Source organism: Thalassophryne amazonica, chromosome 16, assembly GCF_902500255.1.
Source record: "Thalassophryne amazonica chromosome 16, fThaAma1.1, whole genome shotgun sequence".
Taxonomy (NCBI): Eukaryota; Metazoa; Chordata; class Actinopteri; order Batrachoidiformes; family Batrachoididae; genus Thalassophryne; species Thalassophryne amazonica.
This window is the reverse complement of record NC_047118.1, coordinates 56844604-56863688: the sequence shown is the minus strand read 5'-3', so window position 1 is coordinate 56863688 and position 19085 is coordinate 56844604. Positions and strand designations below refer to the sequence as shown.

General features: G+C 39.3%; 1 protein-coding gene across 4 annotated transcripts; it reads left to right on the top strand.

Moving 5' to 3' along the window:
- The first annotated feature begins 2683 nt into the window (after positions 1 to 2683).
- On the top strand, positions 2684 to 15153 carry LOC117528531 (charged multivesicular body protein 6-like). Of its 4 annotated transcripts, none has more exons than XM_034191167.1 (8): positions 2692 to 2890; positions 3846 to 3955; positions 4429 to 4516; positions 5648 to 5734; positions 6063 to 6128; positions 6748 to 6828; positions 14696 to 14771; positions 14868 to 15153. In XM_034191167.1, the coding sequence occupies exons 1-8, from the start codon at positions 2807 to 2809 to the stop codon at positions 14915 to 14917; spliced, it is 642 nt and encodes a 213-aa protein (XP_034047058.1). In that variant the 5' UTR covers positions 2692 to 2806; the 3' UTR covers positions 14918 to 15153. The 4 variants fall into 4 exon arrangements, with proteins under 4 accessions (XP_034047060.1, XP_034047058.1, XP_034047059.1 ...); XM_034191168.1 differs by having other exon boundaries at positions 2697 to 2885; positions 14868 to 14917; XM_034191170.1 differs by having other exon boundaries at positions 2699 to 2844.
- The last annotated feature ends 3932 nt before the right edge of the window (positions 15154 to 19085 follow it).

The following is a 19085-nucleotide window of genomic DNA, read 5'->3' as shown; positions in this document are numbered from 1 at the left end:
GCATTGCTGAGGACAATCTTAGATTTGTAAATGACCTGAATCAGTTTTATAGTCGCTTCGACTCAGCAGATGCTAAAGACAAAGCGCTTTCGGTCTGTGCAGATGTGCCAAGGGATCGAGTTTTCCAATTATCAGAGGAGCATGTTGGACACTGTCTGTCTCGAATCAAGCCTCACAAGGCACCAGGTCCAGACCATTTGGGTGGGCGTGTTTTGAAGGTGTGTTCCGCCCAGCTCAGTGGGCCCTTGACAGCTCTGTTCCAATTCTTACTCAATACCCATACTGTTCCAGAATCTTGGAAAAAATCGATCATTAAGCCATTGCCTAAAAAGCCTGGATCTACAATCTTAAATGACTTTCGTCCCATCGCACTCACCTCAGTGCTCACAAAACGTATGGAGAGGGTGGTGAGCAAACATCTCATCACAGCTGTAAAGACTCAGCTTGACCCCCCTACAATTTGCCTATAGGCCTCTCAGGGGGACAGAGGATGCTACACTGACCCTGATTAACACTGTGGCCAGTCATCTACAACAGAAGGATTCATCTGTACGGATTTTATTCATTGATTTGACTTCTGCTTTTAATACAATGAAGACTGACATACTGTTGGGAAAGCTCTCCTCTTTGGGGGTGAATGGAGGACTGATACACTGGTTGAGAGACTTTTTGATCGATCGACCGCAGAGGGTCCACTTGAATGGAGCCGTGTCAAATGAGACTATGATCAGTACAGGTGCACCGCAGGGAAGTGTTTTGTCACCTGTGTTGTTTTCTCTGTATATTAATGCCTTACAGGTAAAAGACAATAATGTTAAACTTTTTAAATATGCTGATGACATGGCGATTGTGGTTCTTTTTAAAAAGAATGCTACCTGCACCTATGAGGCTCAAGTGCATATGGTTGAACAGTGGTGTAGGCAGCATTCACTGATTATCAATGAAAATAAGACTAAGGAGCTAATCCTGAGTGACTCTGGTCCTACTCAGTCCTTGTCTTATCTCTGACCAGCCAGTTGAGGTTGTGAGCAGCTTTAAGTACTTAGTTACCCTCATAGATAACAAGCTCAGTTTTTCACAAAATGTGGATGAGAGTTATAAGAAAGCTAACCAGAGACTATTCCTGATTAGGAAACTCAGGGGCTTTGGTGTGAGCTCACAGACTCTTCAGAAAGTCTATGTTAGTCTCATTGAAAGTGTTCTTGTGCTCAATATAACGGTATGGTTTTGGTATCTCACAGTTGTAAATAAGAACCAACTGAACAAAATTGTTAAAAAATGCAGCGAAGGTGATTGGTCAGGAGCAAAAGTCACTGGATGTTCTTTACCAGGCAGCTGCAGAGAATGACGAAATCCATCATCAGTGACAAGGACCATCCTTTGTTTGAGGAGTTTGAACTGATGCCCTTTGGGTGCCGTTACTGAATGCCTTTTGCAACAAAGAAGGCCTATAAGGGGTCATTTGTGCCTAATGCAGTCAGTCTACTGAACAGGTGAAGTTATGCAGCACATGAAATTTGGATGATTTTTTTATGAAACCATTATTTATTGTAATTTTATCTATTGTATATTAACTGTCATGTTTTGCGATTGTCTAAAGTTTTTTGTGGTGAACCAAAGACAAGTTTCCACTGAGGTGGACAATAAAGTTTAATCTAACTTCCGGTTTGTCACTGATTATCTCCGTGGGAACACAGTACAGTAAAGTGTCCGAACATGAGCAGCATTAATTGTTCAGTTCGTTAGTGCCACAACAACTGGAAGAAGAGGAAACTATCACTTTCAGAACGATGTTTTGAACAAAGCAGGACCAGCATTTAACTTGTTCCCTCCTCCATTGAAAGACGCGGATCTCCGGTGCTCGCTAAAGGCGCTGAATTTGAAAAATCCACCCAGACGTCCCTTTTTATTTTATGGAGAAAAAAAAAAACCCACACCACTGGATTTTTACCCAGAGAAATGATTGGACTATAACGCTCCATTGAAGAAGCCACGGGGATGCTAGTGAGACAAACGGGTAAGCTGTTTGTAGCATTAGCTGCTATCTTATTTACTCATTTTCTGGTGTTTGATACAACCAAACACTGCATGAAATAATACCATACGTATATTAACATTACGTAATCTTGGCATACTTGTCGGGTAGTATTTTAATTTGATTGTACTTTTATATGAGCTTCAGCGGCGCTGTGCGCGAAGCTCGTAGTTCCTCATAGCGAAACTGTCCACGCCGAGTGACAACACAAAGTAGTTAAAAATAATCGAGGGCCACTTTTTCATGTCGTCTTCCCACTCTGTTATGACCCGTGGGTGAGCCAGAGTCGATCCCTTTGAGCTTTTCAAAAAGGTTTTTGTTTCTATCCATGTAATATCTTCCGTTGTTCTGTATTGAAAACACCGCTCACCGGAAGTCCTAATCCAAAACGGAAATGCCGCTGCTGTAAAAGTGGGCGGGGCTGAATAAGGTGAATAGCTCGAGCGAATCAGAGAGGATCACGGGAAATCCGTGGTGTACTTTAACCAAATTGCATTAACGCATTACACATATTTTTTTTAAATATCCAAGTGTGTGCAGTATTGTTTATTTCCAAAATTTGTAAAGTATGCAGCAAGAATCATTAGATGACATTTCGCTCGCATATTAATTTTAATTTCGTGTGGAGAACTTTGTCCTCTCTCGCTTGCAGTAGCTCAGGCAGTACAACTATGGCTGACTATTGTAGGTAGCTTGCTAGCCGATGTGGGCTTTAAATATGATGGCAAAGTGTTTAAAAAGAAGTGACATTTTGTCTGCTGACGGAGGAGAATGTGGCTGAACAATGGGAAACATTTTTGGCCGAAAGAGTCGACCTTCTCGGGTAACCGAACAAGACAAAGCTATTTTGGTAAGGTCCGTTATTAGGAAGCGTCGGATTACCGCTGCTAATAACGATAACGAATTTGACTGTAGACATTGTTGTAAACGCAACCTAGTTTTGGTGTTTTAAGCAGAAAAAAGGCACTGATTTGACAAGGACCACATCAGACGGTTCTGCTCCACGTTTAAAGCTTTATTTAAAAAAATACAGATTGATCATTCATTTATTAGTGTGATATACTGTACAGTAGTACATTAAAAACACACATCATGCATGAATAGAAATTTAAAAGTTGTCCAAATATATAAACGTAGTCAGAAATAAAAAAAATAAAAATTCACTAATACGAAAGCATCAGAAATATAAAATTGACCTAAATATATTTTTAATGAAGCATCTGGTGAGAAAATGGTAAATGGACTGCATTTATATTGCGCTTTTCCATCTGCATCAGATGCTCAAAGCGCTTTACAGTTATGCCTCACATTCACCCCGATGTCAGGGGTGAAATCACGTGACTTGATTAAAAACGCCATATGCATTAACTTGTTAAATATTAAGCTATGTTTCTGATTAAAATTGTTAAATAATATATTTAAAAAACTGATACCTGTTAAAGTAACCAACACAACGTGTTATGGGGCTGAGCTTGAAACATTTGCTCATAAATATGTTTATTAATTTAGTTTAATAACGTAATTCTGCATGATAATTGTGTATTGAATTATGTTTCAGTCTTATTTATTGTTGAAAAATGGTGTGTTGAAGGATTAATTGATTATTAAAGATAATTGACAGGTCAAAAAATAAATCGAAAATTAACTGGTATCTCTCATAATTGTATGTTACATGGACAGCAATGTTGAACTGCTGTTTTGTAATTTCTTGTAATGCATAGTATCTATTTTTTTAATAAATGGCATTGCTCACCTTGCATTTATTTCTTGACAAAAGGTGTGTGTCATTTTTCTTTACCATTTTCCCTAGCAACTAAAGCAACAGAGAGATAAGTTGAAGCAGTACCAGAAAAGAGTAATGTTACAACTGGAGAAAGAGCGGCTTCTGGCCAAGCAGTTACTAAAAGATGGCAGGAAAGAGTAAGTAGTCACTTTATTATACTGTAGGTAGGCTGCAGAAGAGTAGCCAACTTTTGGTTTTCTACTCGCTTACTCCAATCAAGGGTCCCCAGAGACGGGTGGGGGGTTGAGGGGGTGGTTAGTGGTACTGAAAGGGAAAAGTGTGGTAGGAAAAGTAGTTCTAGCAACAGGGATGAATGCAACATAGAAAAAAATTGTCAAGTAAAGCCAATTCAAGAAATTGGGGGAACATCAGTGGTATCAACGTCCAAGAGTCTGGAGGAAGAAAATAGAGGCACAGAATTAAAGTTGTTTGAGGTCCAGTTGAGTCTAGAATATATATATATATATATATATATATATATATATATATATATATATATATATATATATATATATATATATATATAGTCTTTATCTGAAATTGCTGATAAAAATTATTAAGCTACACCTGTATATTAATGCTTTGCCAATATGTTCTTTTTTTCTCACAGAAAGGCACTTCTGCTTCTTAAGAAGAAGATATATCAGTATCGGTTACTCGACAAGACTGAAAGTCAGATCTCAAACCTTGAGTGCATGGTAAGATATTTTGGATTTTTTATTTTTTTATTTTTCAGTTTTCTTTTAATTTATTTTGCATTTGCATGTTACATTCCTATTTAAGTCTAAATTAATGTGTGTGTGCGCGCACGCGCACACACACATACGTCTTCAACTACTTATCCAAGATCATGGGCAACAACTCCAGTTGGGGACCCCAAACTTCCCTTTTCCAGGCCACATTAACCATTTCTTACTGGTAGATCCCGAGCCTTTCCCATGTCAGTGTGGAGATATAATCTCTTCGCTTAGTCCAGGGTCTTCTTCTGGGTCTCCTGGACGTGCCTGGAACACCGTGCCAGTTAAGCGCCAAGGTGGGTATCTTTACCAGATACAGGAACCACCTCATTTGGCTCCTTTCAACGCGAAGGAGCAGCGTCTCTACTCTGAGCTCCTTACAAATGACTGAGCTTCTCACCCTATTGCTAAGGGAGACACCAGCCACCCTCCTGATGAAACCCATTTTGGCCACTTGTACCTGCAGTCTAGTTTTTTCTGTCATGGCCCAACCCTCATGGCCACAGGTGAGAGTAAGAACGAAGACTGACCAGTAGATCGAGAGCATTGCTTTTTGTCTCAGCTCCCTTTTTGTCACAACAGTATGGTAAAGCAAATGTAACACTGTTCCTGCTGCGCCAACTCTCAGGCTAATCTCACACTCCATTCTCCCCCCACTCGTAAACAAGACCCCAAGGTATTTGAAGTCCTTCACTTGGGGCAAGACCTCATTCCCTACCTGGAGTAGGCAGTCCATCAGTTTCCTGCTGAGAACCATGTCCTCAAATTTAAAGGTGCTGATCCTCATGCCAGCCGCTCCACACTTGGCTGCAAACCAACCCAGTGAGTGCTGGGTGGGTTCATATCATTTGCAAAAAGCAGTGATAAGACCCTGAGCCCACCAAACTGAAGAGTGAAAGCTTGTCTCGGCTGATTAAAAAAAAAAATAAATTCTTCTACAAAGCCTGCCCTAAATCTATTGAGCAAAAACTACTCCCATTCTTCTCAACAGCACACATAAATAGTTTGAAAACTTGAAAGTAGCTTAGTGAGTTTTTTGTGCTTGTATTAAATATATGTATATTCTTTCCGTGTTCAAATGTGTGTCATAAGGTCCAAGATATTGAGTTTATGCAAATTGAGATGAAAGTCATCGAGGGGTTAAAGGTCGGCAACAATTGTCTGAAGAGCATGCACGAGGTAGATAACGTTCATGTATTTTTCCATTAATAAGTTTGTTTCTTGCATTCGTGTGACTGTAACACCCATTTAAGCTTCTGCTGTACAGTTACACGTCTGTTCTTTTTCAACAATGGCTTTTCATTGTCAGACTTTTCAATGATGTATGCTTCAGTTCTGTGATCCGTGACTGAGAATTGAGCAATCCAGCAAGTGTATGGCTTGTGTTAACGTAGCTGGCGCACATTGTTTGAAGATTAAAGGATTAAGAGGCAAAGCCTTGACTATAGCCGTGTGACTGCTGCACAACTTGGGCATGTGTAATGTGAGCTGCTTTTTCTCATTTCAGATCATGTCTATAGAAGATGTGGAGAGAATCATGGATGAGACCCAAGAATCTATTGATTATCAACGGGTAAATGACGTTGGGTGCAGTGTCCTTTTAGTTGCAGAATTTGACAAATTCTGACAGTTGAAAACAAGTGAAGAGCAAATTTCAGGTCAGTTGTTTTGTGATTGATACTACTTGGCCATTAAAATGATAATCTGCAGCAAAAGCACGTGTATAAATAAAAAACAAGGATAATATTCAGAAGAAAACAGCTGTGTACTGAAAAATACATTACATTCAACTGCAAAGAACTGACTTTTATAACAAATCTTTTATCTTCATGTTGTCATTTTCACTCTCAAAAGTGCAGTTTCGGGGGGGATAAATGAACCTCCAATCTTCTGTTTGATGGAAATAAATTGGCATTTGCTGTTTTTTAGTTATTGTGGAGAGACTCATTCATTCATAACTGAAGTGTATTAAGTACATTTCAAGGCTTTTCCAAAGCTGAAGAATAGCTACACATTAATTTTGCTTAAACGTTTTTTGTTGTTTGTTTAAACACCACTGGCCCTTGAAAGAAATCTGGAGAAATGTTCAGAAATGTGATGACTGCCATCAAGAATACAAGTTCAGCACTTCCACTCAGTCAGCAAACCTGGAGTGTCGGCGTTCTGTCAGCTTACATTTCTTGCTCCTACAGCAGATAGATGAAATGCTGGCTGGAGCCCTGACAGAGGAGGACGAGGATGCTGTTTTAGCAGAGCTGGAAGCCATCACTCAGGTGGGTGCTAAGCGGCTTGTTTGACCTTTATTAGTCCAGAGAGCGCTTGCTGAGCGTGCACAAAACTCTTGCTGCAGTGACTGGCTACTTAGTGTTCCTGCTACAGCAGTGCTGAGGTTTAAAGCTGTCATTCAGAGTTTACCAGGATGGAAATTTCACACCAGAACTCAGCATTTTACAGCTGTGACCTCACGCTGATATTTGAATGAAGGAATAGATGGAAAGAGATCTGGAAGAATGTTCGGAAAAAAAGAAGTTCAGTGTCGTCCCATAGCCTGATGAGCGTAGAGGCGGGGATGTTAAAATCCCGCTATTTCTAGGGCACAGAATATGAAGGGTGGTGCTTATCTCCTCTCCCTTTGCTGCTGGGGTGACACTTTTTCAATCATCGGTCTGAGTGGGATTTGAACTAGTGATTTTCTGCAACATAGTCAGTTGCTCTAACTGCTATTATTTTCTTTTGTCATGTGATTATTACTGTAAATGACACACTCACTGTAAATAAAGTTCATTCATTGATTCTTTCTGTATACATGCTGACCTGATCAAGGGTTATGGTATTAATAACTGTATTACAGTAACAGTATTAATAATAATAATAGGAACTGACTTGTTTTCCTACTGTGTATTTTTTATGATGAGGCCAAATATGTTATTCTTCTGACTTGTTTTTTTTTTAATTGTATTTTATATCAGAGCAAATATTATTATTTGGTATAGAAGTTTTAAAAAAGGTAATAAAATAGCACGTCTAGCTACCAGAAGGCTGTGAAGGAGGCAAAAGCTCAATATCTGTCTCATATTATTTCCAGCAGTTGTCTTCATCCCAGAGTGTTATTTCAGACTATAAACTCAGTTGTAAATGCATGTACCTCTATTTTGGCTGAGAGGGGTTTTTCCCATTATGATGGGTGACCTCTCCTCATCAAATGCGCCTTTATTGTGAAGTGCCATGGGGTTCTATTCTTGGCCCTATTCTATTTTCATTGCATATGTTGCCTTTGGGGTCAGTTATAGCCCAGCACAACATGTCCTTTCATTGTTATGCAGATGATCTGCAAATCTGTCAACCTATGAGGACGAATGGAAGTGATGTATTAACTTCCTTATTCAATTGTATTAATGTTGTAAAGCAGTGACTGTCCCAAAATTTCCTTTGCCTGAATGTTAGTAAAACAGAGACTATTTTGCTTGGACATTCTGATATGCCAAATGTACTGTCAAACTTTGGTGTTCTGGCTAATTATGTGAGACCAGCTGTCACGAATTTGGGAGCTGTTTGAGATTCGATCAAACTGATAAACTCTGTTGTCAAGTCATTTTTTTCCACCTACACCTTCTGGGTAAAGGCCTAGTTAGAAAAATAATGAAGCCTAACTGCTGATTTCCATTGCATTTGTCATGAACAAGCCATTATTTTATTTATCACCATCCATATTTATCTGTGAGTTGCCTATAGTCTCTTTGACAGGTACTGAAAATTTCATGGAAAAATTCCACACGGTTCCAGAGAGATGCACGGAATTTAACCTAAAAATAGCACTTTGTTCATCAATTTTGTATGACATTGATATTTATCATTATCATTTAAAGTTGAATGTTAAAGAAATAACCTTGTATTTTGTCAGTTTGTTTGTTTGTTTGTGCTTCATACTAACACACATTAATACATTTTTGTAAAGGTAGAAATGTCATTTCCTAGCAAAAACATCATGTTTCTAAAGCAAGGTAAAACTGTTGCAAGCGTAACGCTGAGAATAAGTCCTTGATTTATTTGTGTCAAAACCTTAGCTATATCTCCTACTCTGCTTCAATAGAATAATTATATTACTTGTTCAATAATACCAGGAACTAATGGACAGAATTTCTTTGTTTCAGGCTTCTGCAGACTAAAGAAGATACCTCCAACTGTTGTCGCAAGCGTTGCGCTCCAGCACATTATAGTATATACAGTAGTGTTCAGAATAATAGTAGTGCTATGACTAAAAAGATTAATCCAGGTTTTGAGTATATTTCTTATTGTTACATGGGAAACAAGGTACCAGTAGATTTAGTAGATTCTCACAAATCCAACAAGACCAAGCATTCATGATATGCACACTCTTAAGGCTATGAAATTGGGCTATTAGTAAAAACAAGTAAAAAAAAAAAAAAGGGGGTGTTCACAATAATAGTAGTGTGGCATTCAGTCAGTGAGTTTGTCAGTTTTGTGGAACAAACAAGTGTGAATCAGGTGTCCCCTATTTAAGGATGAAGCCAGCACCTGTTGAACATGCTTTTCTCTTTGAAAGCCTGAGGAAAATGGAACGTTCAAGACATTGTTCAGAAGAACAGCATAGTTTGATTAAAAAGTTGATTGGAGAGGGGAAAATGTATATGCAGGTGCAAAAAATTATAGGCTGTTCATCTACAGTGATCTCCAATGCTTTAAAATGGCCAAAAAAAAAAAAAAAACAGACGTGTGGAAGAAAACGGAAAACAACCATCAAATTGGATAGAAAAATAACCAGAATGGCAAAGGCTCACCCATTGATCAGCTCCACGATGATCAAAGACAGTCTGGAGTTACCTGTAAGTGCTGTGACAGTTAGAAGACACCTGTGTGAAGATAATTTACACTCAACAAAAATATAAACGCAACACTTTTGGTTTTGCTCCCATTTTGTATGAGTTGAACTCAAAGATCTAAAACTTTTTCCACATACACAATATCACCATTTCCCTCAAATATTGTTCACAAACCAGTCTAAATCTGTGATAGTGAGCACTTCTCCTTTGCTGAGATAATCCATCCCATCTCACAGGTGTGCCATATCAAGATGCTGATTAGACACTATGATTAGTGCACAGATGTGCCTTAGACTGCCCACAATAAAAGGCCACTCTGAAAGGTGCAGTTTTATCACACAGCACAATGCCACAGATGTCGCAAGATTTGAGGGAGCATGCAATTGGCATGCTGACAGTAGGAATGTCAACCAGAGCTGTTGCTCGTGTATTGGATGTTCATTTCTCTATCATAAGCCATCTCCAAAGGCGTTTCAGAGAATTTGGCAGTACATCCAACCAGCCTCACAACCGCAGACCACGTGTAACCACACCAGTCCAGGACCTCCACATCCAGCATGTTCACCTCCAAGATCGTCTGAGACCAGCCACTCGGACAGCTGCTGAAACAATCGGTTTGCATAACCAAAGAATTTCCGCACAAACTGTCAGAAACCGTCTCAGGGAAGCTCATCTGCATGCCCGTTGTCCTCATCGGGGTCTCGACCTGACTCCAGTTCGTCGTCGTAACCGACTTGAGTGGGCAAATGCTCACATTCGCTGGCGTTTGGCACGTTGGAGAGGTGTTCTCCTCACGGATGAATCCCGGTTCACACTGTTCATGGCAGATGGCACACAGCGTGTGTGGCGTCGTGTGGGTGAGCGGTTTTCTGATGTCAGTGTTGTGGATCGAGTGGCCCATGGTGGCGGTGGGGTTATGGTATGGGCAGGCGTCTGTTATAGACGAACACAGGTGCATTTTATTGATGGCATTTTGAATGCACAGAGATACCGTGATAAGATCCTGAGGCCCATTGTTGTGCCATACATCCAAGAACATCACCTCATGTTGCAGCAGGATAATGCACGGCCCCATGTTGCAAGGATCTGTACACAATTCTTGGAAGCTGAAAATGTCCCAGTTCTTGCATGGCCGGCATACTCACCGGACATGTCACCCATTGATCATGTTTGGGATGCTCTGGACCGGCGTATATGATAGCGTGTACCAGTTCCTGCCAATATCCAGCAACTTTGCACAGCCATTGAAGAGGAGTGGACCAACATTCCACAGGCCACAATTGACAACCTGATCAACTCTATGCGAAGGAGATGTGTTGCACTGCATGATGCAAATGGTGGTCACACCAGATACTGACTGGTATCCCCCCCCAATAAAACAAAACTGCACCTTTCAGAGTGGCCTTTTATTGTGGACAGTCTAAGGCACACCTGTGCACTAATCATGGTGTCTAATCAGCATCTTGATATGGCACACCTGTGAGGTGGGATGGATTATCTCAGCAAAGGAGAAGTGCTCACTATCACAGATTTAGACTGGTTTGTGAACAATATTTGAGGGAAATGGTGATATTGTATATGTGGAAAAAGTTTCAGATCTTTGAGTTCATCTCATACAAAATGGGAGCAAAACCAAAAGTGTTGCGTTTATATTTTTGTTGAGTGTATTTGCAAGAATCCCCCGCAAAGTCCCTCTGTTAAATAAAAGACGTGCAGAAGCTGTTACAATTTGCCAAAGAACATCAACTGGCCTAAAGAGAAATGGAGGAATATTTTGTGGACTGATGAGAGTAAAATTGTTCTTTTTGGGTCCAAGGGCCGCAGACAGGTTGTCAGACGACTCCCAAACTCTGAATTCAAGCCACAGTTCACAGTGAAGACAGTGAAGCATGGTGGTGCAAGCATTGTGATATGGGCATGTTTCTCCTACTATGGTGTTGGGCCTATATATCGCATACCAGGTATCATGGATCAGTTTGGATATGTCAAAATACTTGAAGAGGTCATCCCTTGAAATGGGTGTTTCAACAAGACAATGACCCCAAGCACGCTTGTAAATGAGCAAAATCTTGGTTCCAAACCAACAAAATTAATGCGTCGCAGATGTGAAGAAATCATGAAAAACTGTGGTTATACAACTAAATACTAGTTTAGTGATTCACAGGATTGCTAAAAAAGCAATTTGAACATAATAGTTTTGAGTTTGTAGCATCAACAGCAGATGCTACTATTATTGTGAACACCCCCTTTTCTACTTTTTTTTTTTACTAATAGCCCAATTTCATAGCCTTAAGAGTGTGCATATCATGAATGCTTGGTCTTGTTGGATTTGTGAGAATCTACTGAATCTACTGATACCTTGTTTCCCATGTAACAATAAGAAATATACTCAAAACCTGGATTAATCTTTTTAGTCACATAGCACTACTATTATTCTGAACACTACTGTATGCACTGATACTTTCTAGCAATGACTGAACTGAGACCAATAAAAATATTGAAACTGATTATATAACCATACCTAGAATGATAACATTTCACAAAAAAGACCACTTTTAAATTTTGATGGTTATGTCACACTTTGGCTTCATTATTTTTGATCTAGGCCTAAAGTATAGCCCTTTCTCAGTCAATGTAATCTTCAGATGGCCATTCGTGCTTTCATCTGCTCCAGACTTGATTGCTATAATGCACGTTAAACCAGTGTTAATCAGTCTTCTCTTGCACGCCTCCAACTTGTGCAAAATGCTGCTGCTCATCTTTTAACAAACACTTTCAGATGTGAGCATATTACACCTGTACTTTACTCACTCCACTGGCTTCCAGTTAATTTTAGAGTTGATTTTAATGTTTGCTTTAAAGCTGTTAATGGCCTCGCATCTTCCTACTTGTCTGAAAATTTCACTCTCCACACTTCCAGTAGGAAATTATGGATGTCTAGTCAGCTTCACTTGTTCCGAGGTTAAAATAAAAACTCTGGGGTGATGGTGCTTTTGCAGTAGCTGGCCCCAGACTGTGGAACAAGCTACCTCTTGAGTTACGTACTGCAACCCCTGGAAAAAATTATGGAATCACCGACCTCGGAGGATGTTCATTCAGTTGTTTAATTTTGTAGAAAAAAAGCAGATCACAGACATGACACAAAATTAAACTCATTTCAAATGGCAACTTTCTGGCTTTAAGAAACACTATAAGAAATCAGGAAAAAAAAAATGTGGCAGTCAGTAACGGTTACTTTTTAGACCAAGCAGAGGGAAAAAAAATACGGAATCACTCAATTCTGAGGAAAAAATTATGGAATCATGAAAAACAAAAGAATGCTCCAACACATCACTAGTATTTTGTTGAACCACCTCTGGCTTTTATAACAGCTTGCAGTCTGAGGCATGGACTTAATGAGTGACAAACAGTACTCTTCATCAATCTGGCTCCAACTTTCTCTGATTGCTGTTGCCAGATCAGCTTTGCAGTTTGGAGCCTTGTCATGGACCATTTTCTTCAACTTCCACCAAAGATTTTCAATTGGATTAAGATCCGGACTGTTTGCAGGCCATGACATTGACCCTATGTGTCTTTTTGCAAGGAATGTTTTCACAGTTTTTGCTCTATGGCAAGATGCATTATCATCTTGAAAAATGATTTCATCATCCCCAAACATCCTTTCAATTGATGGGATAAGAAAAGTGTCCAAAATATTAACGTAAACTTGATTGAGGATGTAATGACAGCCATCTCCCCAGTGCCTTTACCTGACATGCAGCACCATATCATCAATGACTGCCTGAAGAGAACATCTATATTTCCACAGTCATCTTTATAAATCTCATTGTAACGGCACCAAACAAAAGTTCCAGCATCATCACCTTGCCCAATGCAGATTCGAGATTCATCACTGAATATGACTTTCATCCAGTCATCCACAGTCCATGATTGCTTTTCCTTAGCCCATTGTAACCTTGTTTTTTTCTGTTTAGGTGTTAATGATGGCTTTTGTTTAGCTTTTCTGTATGTAAATCCCATATCGTTTAGGCGGTTTCTTACAGTTCGGTCACAGATGTTAACTCCAGTTTCCTCCCATTCGTTCCTCATTTGTTTTTTGTGCATTTTCGATTTTTGAGACATATTGCTTTATGTTTTCTGTCTTGACGCTTTGATGTCTTCCTTGGTCTATCAGTATGTTTGCCTTTAACAACCTTCCCATGTTGTTTGTATTTGGTCCAGAGTTTAGACACAGCTGACTGTGAACAACCAACATCTTTTGCAACATTGCGTGATGATTTACCCTCTTTTAAGAGTTTGATAATCCTCTCCTTTGTTTTAATTGACATCTCTCGTGTTGGAGCCATGATTCATGTCAGTCCACTTGGTGCAACAGCTCTCCAAGGTGTGATCACTCCTTTTTAGATGCAGACTAACAAGCAGATCTGATTTGATGCAGGTGTTAGTTTTGGGGATGAAAATTTACAGGGTGATTCCATTATTTTTTCCTCAGAATTGAGTGAGTCCATATTTTTTTCCCCTCTGCTTGGTCTAAAAAAGCAACCGTTACTGACTGCCACCATTTTTTTTCTTGATTTCTTATAGTGTTTCTTAAATCCAGAAAGCTGCCATTTGAAATGAGTTTTGTGTCATGTCTGGGATCTGCTTTTTTTTCTACCATATTAAACAACTGAATGAACATCCTCCGAGGCCGGTGATTCCATAATTTTTGCCAGGGGTTGTATTCCTGACCTAGCACTTTTTAAATCAAACTCAAGACTTATCTATTAAAACTGGCTTTTAATACCTAGTGGTGCTGTCACTTTTTGTTTTTATGTGCCTTTTTAACTCTATTGTATGTTTGTTTTATTTTTGTGAAGTCTTGATCTTTTGATTTTACTGTAAAGCACTTTGGACGCCATCTGGCTGTTGTAAAGGGCTATATAAATAAATGTAGAATGATTGATTGATCAAAATAAAAGTCCAGGATCTGGATCCCTGCAGAAGATAAGTCATCTGTGCATTGAGACACTGTTGAATTGTTGTCCAGATTTGGCCTATGTTTGTCATACGTGGATTATGGTGTTAGCTGGATTAAGTTCTTGATCATTCTGATGGTAGGAGGCTTGGTAACGGCATCTAATTTATCTGACAGTTTTTACATAAACGAATCAACCAGATTAACAGATCCTGGATCACCTTGATGAATAGGGCCCTGGACAAAAATTAAATTTGTTGACAAGCAGTCGCATGGTACATGTTTTGCGTGTTGTGACGATTGTTTGTTTGGAATATCAGTTTGTTTCTTTTGCTGAAACAGGGAGAAGCTGTCACTCTGCCAGAGGTCCCCACTGAGCCGCTACCAGAGGTCTCAGAGGCAGCTCAAGCTGAACCAGGTGATGTTAAACCACTACAATGACAAAATAGAATTGTTGGACCAATGTAATAAAGTGCTTCATCTGATAAAACTATTTTGCTTGTGTGTTTTCTAGAGAGGAAAGAAGCAAGAAACAAGCCTGATGGAGAGATGCTGGCAGTTTAACAGTCCAGCAGTGGGGTGGATGTCCAGTGCAAACGTCTCCGTGCACATGCTGTGTTTACTTGGTGGACTTTTTTGTTGTAAGGAGAGTTCTGTTTCTGCAGGCATGAGTTCACATTTGTTCATTTAGTGTGCTGGCCCTGATTTGACTTGAATTTAGCCGAACAGTGTTATGCGGTTATTCCAACAAACTGAGCAACAACGTTTTTAGATGTTTTACATAATAAACTCAGCAGTGGCAACAGTGTTTTCATGGGGGTTTTTTTCCTCCTTCAATGTGTAAACTACCCAGAAGAGGGCGCCCTGTGTTAGCTGATTTTTTTTTTTTTTTTTTTTACCTTGGCCCTTACTATCAGTGAAATGTGCTGTTTTTATCAGTAGAAAGTATTGTTGATTATATGTGGGGAAATGCTTAGACAAGCCAGACAGTATTTGTGTACTGAAAACAGACTATCACAAATTTACATCATTACATAACAAATGTTTATGCTATAAAATAACAGAAAACAATGGAGTTCATGGTGAAACTGGCTTTTATTTCTCCAGTCTGATTGAATCATCTGGGTGTAGATGGTAAACAAAAGAAATAATTTGAAAATCTGTTATTCATTGACCAGATAATAGATATTGACATTATTTGAGGGTAAAAACAAAAAAAAAATTTTGCAACATCAAAAAGGCAGTGTTGTCTCGATTACATAAAACCATATCCTATAGTACACAATGGTGGTTGAGAGAAGCCAAAAAACTGGCAAATCAATCAATCAATCAATTTTTTTATATAGCGCCAAATCACAACAAACAGTTGCCCCAAGGCGCTTTATATTGTAAGGCAAGGCCATACAATAATTATGTAAAACCCCAACGGTCAAAACGACCCCCTGTGAGCAAGCACTTGGCTACAGTGGGAAGGAAAAACTCCCTTTTAACAGGAAGAAACCTCCAGCAGAACCAGGCTCAGGGAGGGGCAGTCTTCTGCTGGAACTGGTTGGGGCTGAGGCAGAGAACCAGGAAAAAGACATGCTGTGGAGGGGAGCAGAGATCGATCACTAATGATTAAATGCAGAGTGGTGCATACAGAGCAAAAAGAGAAAGAAGCAGTGCATCATGGGAACCCCCCAGCAGTCTACGTCTATAGCAGCATAACTAAGGGATGGTTCAGGGTCACCTGATCCAGCCCTAACTATAAGCTTTAGCAAAAAGGAAAGTTTTAAGCCTAATCTTAAAAGTAGAGAGGGTGTCTGTCTCCCTGATCTGAATTGGGAGCTGGTTCCACAGGAGAGGAGCCTGAAAGCCGAAGGCTCTGCCTCCCATTCTACTCTTACAAACCCTAGGAACTACAAGTAAGCCTGCAGTCTGAGAGCAAAGCGCTCTATTGGGGTGATATGGTACTACGAGGTCCCTAAGATAAGATGGGACCTGATTATTCAAAACCTTATAAGTAAGAAGAAGAATTTTAAATTCTATTCTAGAATTAACAGGAAGCCAATGAAGAGAGGCCAATATGGGTGAGATATGCTCTCTCCTTCTAGTCCCCGTCAGTACTCTAGCTGCAGCATTTTGAATTAACTGAAGGCTTTTTAGGGAACTTTTAGGACAACCTGCTAATAATGAATTACAATAGTCCAGCCTAGAGGAAATAAATGCATGAATTAGTTTTTCAGCATCACTCTGAGACAAGACCTTTCTGATTTTAGAGATATTGCGTAAATGCAAAAAAGCAGTCCTACATATTTGTTTAATATGCGCTTTGAATGACATATCCTGATCAAAAATGACTCCAAGATTTCTCACAGTATTACTAGAGGTCAGGGTAATGCCATCCAGAGTAAGGATCTGGTTAGACACCATGTTTCTAAGATTTGTGGGGCCAAGTACAATAACTTCAGTTTTATCTGAGTTTAAAAGCAGGAAATTAGAGGTCATCCATGTCTTTATGTCTGTAAGACAATCCTGCAGTTTAGCTAATTGGTGTGTGTCCTCTGGCTTCATGGATAGATAAAGCTGGGTATCATCTGCGTAACAATGAAAATTTAAGCAATACCGTCTAATAATACTGCCTAAGGGAAGCATGTATAAAGTGAATAAAATTGGTCCTAGCACAGAACCTTGTGGAACTCCATAATTAACTTTAGTCTGTGAAGAAGATTCCCCATTTACATGAACAAATTGTAATCTATTAGACAAATATGATTCAAACCACCGCAGCGCAGTGCCTTTAATACCTATGGCATGCTCTAATCTCTGTAATAAAATTTTATGGTCAACAGTATCAAAAGCAGCACTGAGGTCTAACAGAACAAGCACAGAGATGAGTCCACTGTCCGAGGCCATAAGAAGATCATTTGTAACCTTCACTAATGCTGTTTCTGTACTATGATGAATTCTAAAACCTGACTGAAACTCTTCAAATAGACCATTCCTCTGCAGATGATCAGTTAGCTGTTTTACAACTACCCTTTCAAGAATTTTTGAGAGAAAAGGAAGGTTGGAGATTGGCCTATAATTAGCTAAGATAGCTGGGTCAAGTGATGGCTTTTTAAGTAATGGTTTAATTACTGCCACCTTAAAAGCCTGTGGTACATAGCCAACTAACAAAGATAGATTGATCATATTTAAGATCGAAGCATTAAATAATGGTAGGGCTTCCTTGAGCAGCCTGGTAGGAATGGGGTCTAATAAACATGTTGATGGTTTGGATGAAGTAACTAATGAAAATAACTCAGACAGAACAATCGGAGAGAAAGAGTCTAACCAAATACCGGCATCACTGAAAGCAGCCAAAGATAACGATACGTCTTTGGGATGGTTATGAGTAATTTTTTCTCTAATAGTTAAAATTTTGTTGGCAAAGAAAGTCATGAAGTCATTACTAGTTAAAGTTAATGGAATACTCAGCTCAATAGAGCTCTGACTCTTTGTCAGCCTGGCTACAGTGCTGAAAAGAAACCTGGGGTTGTTCTTATTTTCTTCAATTAGTGATGAGTAGAAAGATGTCCTAGCTTTACGGAGGGCTTTTTTATAGAGCAACAGACTCTTTTTCCAGGCTAAGTGAATATCTTCTAAATTAGTGAGACGCCATTTCCTCTCCAACTTACGGGTTATCTGCTTTAAGCTACGAGTTTGTGAGTTATACCACGGAGTCAGACACTTCTGATTTAAAGCTCTCTTTTTCAGAGGAGCTACAGCATCCAAAGTTGTCTTCAATGAGGATGTAAAACTATTGACGAGATACTCAATCTCCCTTACAGAGTTTAGGTAGCTACTCTGCACTGTGTTGGTATATGGCATTAGAGAACATAAAGAAGGAATCATATCCTTAAACCTAGTTACAGTGCTTTCTGAAAGACTTCTAGTGTAATGAAACTTATTCCCCACTGCTGGGTAGTCCATCAGAGTAAATGTAAATGTTATTAAGAAATGATCAGACAGAAGGGAGTTTTCAGGGAATACTGTTAAGTCTTCTATTTCCATACCATAAGTCAGAACAAGATCTAAGATATGATTAAAGTGGTGGGTGGACTCATTTACTTTTTGAGCAAAGCCAATAGAGTCTAATAATAGATTAAATGCAGTGTTGAGGCTGTCATTCTCAGCATCTGTGTGGATGTTAAAATCGCCCACTATAATTATCTTATCTGAGCTAAGCACTAAGTCAGACAAAAGGTCTGAAAATTCACAGAGAAACTCACAGTAACGACCAGGTGGACGATAGATAATAACAAATAAAACTGGTTTTTGGGACTTCCAATTTGGATGGACAAGACTAAGAGATAACCCGTAAGTTGGAGAGGAAATGGCGTCTCACTAATTTAGAAGATCTTCACTTAGCCTGGAAAAAGAGTCTGTTGCTCTATAAAAAAAGCCCTCCATAAAGCTAGGACATCTTTCTACTCATCACTAATTGAAGAAAATAAGAACAACCCCAGGTTTCTTTTCAGCACTGTAGCCAGGCTGACAAAGAGTCAGAGCTCTATTGAGCTGAGTATTCCATTAACTTTAACTAGTAATGACTTCATGACTTTCTTTGCTAACAAAATTTTAACTATTAGAGAAAAAATTACTCATAACCATCCCAAAGACGTATCGTTATCTTTGGCTGCTTTCAGTGATGCCGGTATTTGGTTAGACTCATTCTCTCCGATTGTTCTGTCTGAGTTATTTTCATTAG